The following is a 3723-nucleotide window of genomic DNA, read 5'->3' on the forward strand; positions in this document are numbered from 1 at the left end:
CAATATCCTATATATATATATATATATATATATATATATATATATTGATTTATGATTCATGTTATTTTTTATGATAATGGTTCTTATTTTGTAAATATACATTAAAAAGAAATCATACGAAAAAAATCATACATAAAAAATTCCTACATGTCTCATTTTTTATGAACTAAATGTAGGCGAGTTAAAATAAGCCGTCAACAAGTGAGATATTACTATTCACGTATCTTCTTTACAAATCTCATACCGCCTTTGAGTCTGACTATTTCGAATTCACACCGTATAGTGAGTGCCTCATTTTAAGGGGCGCTTTGTATCAAGAATTTTTTCATACCTAAAACTTGATCCCTGAATTTTTAATTAAAAAACAATAACTTCATCCACCACGCTACGTTGTATTATTTGATGATAATAGCAATATAGTTTAATTTGTTGACTTTTTCTACAATATCACCATTCATATAAATTATTAACAATATCTTTACAACATATTGACTTTTCCTATTTTTCTTCGTATATCGTTAAATAAATAGGAGACTGAACGAATATGATTACGCAGAGGCTTGTAAGTTCTAGTCGAATAATATGAAAATATAATTGTAATTATTTAAAACTTATTAAATATAAATTTATAAAATAATTCAAATTATATTAAATTCAAGATATATTAGTTCAAATAAATATTGTAGATTAATTTAAGAATAATTTACAAAAATGACAATAATTTTAAAGTTATCAAATTGGAATAGTTATAAGTATGATATTTAATGACTATAGTTTATGTGAGAATATAGGCGTATCTAAAATATGGGTAGGTTTTTTTTAAAATATATTTCTGCTATTGTAATTGGCTGTCCTTTAATTACGCTCTCAAACTCTCTAACTTCTAATTATTAAATTAACAATACATAATTATCTATTAAAGAGTTTTTGTTTGCTTAGTGAGTGCTTTTATTTTTTTTGTTAATTTAATAAATAAATATTCAGGTATAAAAGTCGTTACGAATAAAACATGTAAACATTTGTATGAACTAATGTCCAATTTTATGAGCCAATTAAGAAATATTTTCCATTATAAACAAACAAACTTATATTTTTGATATTTGATGATAATGGCTAAACTAAAACATAAATACTAAGTTAGAAATATAAATACTAAATAAAATAAATAAATACAGTTAACTAACATACAAATGAATACATGGTTTAATATATATACATAAAAAAATAGTGAATATTAACTAAATATATTTTTTTAAAAAGATATGGATATTAACCAATGAGCAATACAAATGAACACATTGATTTAACTAAATATATACAAAAAAAAAAAAAAATACACGGATACTATCAATGGGCAATGACTCAGCGAGAAAATATAAATACTAGTGTGTAGTAGCATATTTGCTATTTGATATTTAAATAAATTCATAATAAATAAATAAAATATACTATAGCTATATGCCTTAAATATGTAGCAAAGTTTGTTATATCATGTAGTTTTTCCTTTAATAGAATTGAGTTAATTATTTAAGTCCGAATAATATAAGTTTGATTAAAATTTAAATTCATTAATTTGAACTACAATAGATGAGTCCATTTTGTTAAGCCCAATGTCCTTCTATCCCAGAGGCCCAATTTAGTGCCACGTATTAAACAACGTGACATACCAAGTCACACAAGAAGCCAATAGGATCATGTCATGTGTCAAAATAACACAACATTCCTATCTCAATCAAAAGCCAATAAAAATGTCATATGTAAAACCGTGAAAACGGAATTGTGGGAGAACAATATAAGCGTCGTGCAGCTAGGCGACGAAATACAAATGACGCGTCCTGACCAATAAAATATCGTCATGTTGATTTAAAAATAAGTGGTTACTCCTTAATGATAAGATCAATACTGAAGAGAAATAATAATTCATATAGAATAACGTGTTGTTAACAAATTATAACAAGAACAAATCAAAACACAATTACTACTAAACATCACACATCTCATCATTAATAATTAGAGAAAAAAATATTTTGGTGATGTAAACTAAAAAAAGTGAAATAATCGAGACATTGTCTTTTCCTAATAAGCAAATTAATGATTAATCCTTAAAATGCTAACAACATTATATCACTAAACTCATAAGAGATGCAACAGCAACAAATCCTCCAAATTTGGATGTCACACTAGCTGTGTTTGCTGCTGGTGGACTTGCAGTGTTGTTACTGGAACTCGAATCTGAAAAAAAAAAAATGAAGCTATATATGCCAGATATATAATAAGAGTCCGTGTGACTTAGCCGATTGAATAAAAATGTTGAAACTATTAATGTGTTAGGTTAACAATACACCTGATTAAATGACCTTAAAGTTTACACTAATATATACATACAAATGTAGAAGTGTCAAAGCAATGTCTAAATGGAATGAATAGAGATAAAATAATAAAATTATTAATCATACGAAGCGTGATATAATTAATTGAAACGTCATAAGTTGTTAAGATATTTACCGTTAGTATCTGAAGAAGTAGCGGGAGATGGAGCTGAAGCTTCACCATGGGCTATATTTATGCATATAAAAAGAAATACTCAGGTTAGTTACAAGAAAATTAATTATTAGACTAATTATCACATGCTCAAAGAATATTTACTGATAAGCTTTTTAAAAATTTCAAATCTATAAGATATATTATCTCACAGGCATATATTAGCAACAAAATCTATTTGATTTTTTTTTTAAAAAAAATGGATCTTTTATCCACATTATCTTAAATTGCTAAAAATCTTTTGTAATATTCCCTCGGTCCATTTAATTAGTTATCATGACCCTGACTAAAAATAATTGGTCATTTAAGAAAAATTAAGATAAAAACTAATTATTTTTTCCACCTTTTCCTTTTTTTTTTTGTTTTTTGACCTTCAGAGAAATATGCATGTCTTTTGAATGTGCAGAGTAAACCTACTCATAAAGGAGATATAAATCGCATTAAGCAAGCCTGATGCGATAAGCTCTAATCGAGCAAGGGGCAATCGATCACAAATCTCCATGTGGAAAACCACTCACCCAACCTACTCAGTCAATTCTCAAAGATAGACGTATATCACTACCTTTATTTTTACTCTAATAAATGTGGAGAGTGATTCACGTAATAAAAGGAAGAGTGCTAGTAATAACATGTGATCATACCTTTTCTAAGCATTTATATATATACATAGTTTGAATTAGATGTAATGGATTCAATTAAATTCATAGAATAAGAGGGTACCTTTTTTGCAAAGGGAAAGATCAGGTTTAGCACCACAAGCTTTTGCAAAATTTAAAGCTTCATCTTGAGTTACATTCATACTTTTCATGACATCAGAATTACCAAACACAGTGCAAAGGCATTGTGCATCATTTGATATCATTTCTTTCAATGGCATACAGCATGTTGCTGGAGGATTTTTCATATGTGCTGCCAATGCTGGTTGACATGGCATTAGTTTTTGCACGCATGGCATTGCAGAAACACTACCACTACCAACACCACTAGCTAAAAACGCAACGATCGTATTTTTATCCAGATGAATTCCATGAGAAAAACCCATCAAAAAACATGTCAAAATCACAACAACACATGATTTGGGATATGCTGCCATGGGTTAATTCTCTTGGAATATGAATATATGTGATATGAGGTTATTGGAAATGTGCATATATATAGGAGGAATGTTAAAAAGGGAAGGTA

General features: G+C 27.7%; 1 protein-coding gene across 1 annotated transcript; it reads right to left on the reverse strand.

Moving 5' to 3' along the window:
* Positions 1–2054: 2054 nt before the first annotated feature.
* On the reverse strand, positions 2055–3644 carry LOC102590820 (lipid transfer-like protein VAS). Its single transcript, XM_006341446.1, has 3 exons — positions 3262–3644; positions 2506–2556; positions 2055–2232 (listed from the first exon to the last, which is right to left on the reverse strand). The coding sequence occupies exons 1-3, from the start codon at positions 3632–3634 to the stop codon at positions 2120–2122; spliced, it is 537 nt and encodes a 178-aa protein (XP_006341508.1). The 5' UTR covers positions 3635–3644; the 3' UTR covers positions 2055–2119.
* Positions 3645–3723: the final 79 nt, after the last annotated feature.

Source organism: Solanum tuberosum, unplaced genomic scaffold, assembly GCF_000226075.1.
Source record: "Solanum tuberosum cultivar DM 1-3 516 R44 unplaced genomic scaffold, SolTub_3.0 scf00026, whole genome shotgun sequence".
NCBI classification, from domain to species: domain Eukaryota; kingdom Viridiplantae; phylum Streptophyta; class Magnoliopsida; order Solanales; family Solanaceae; genus Solanum; species Solanum tuberosum.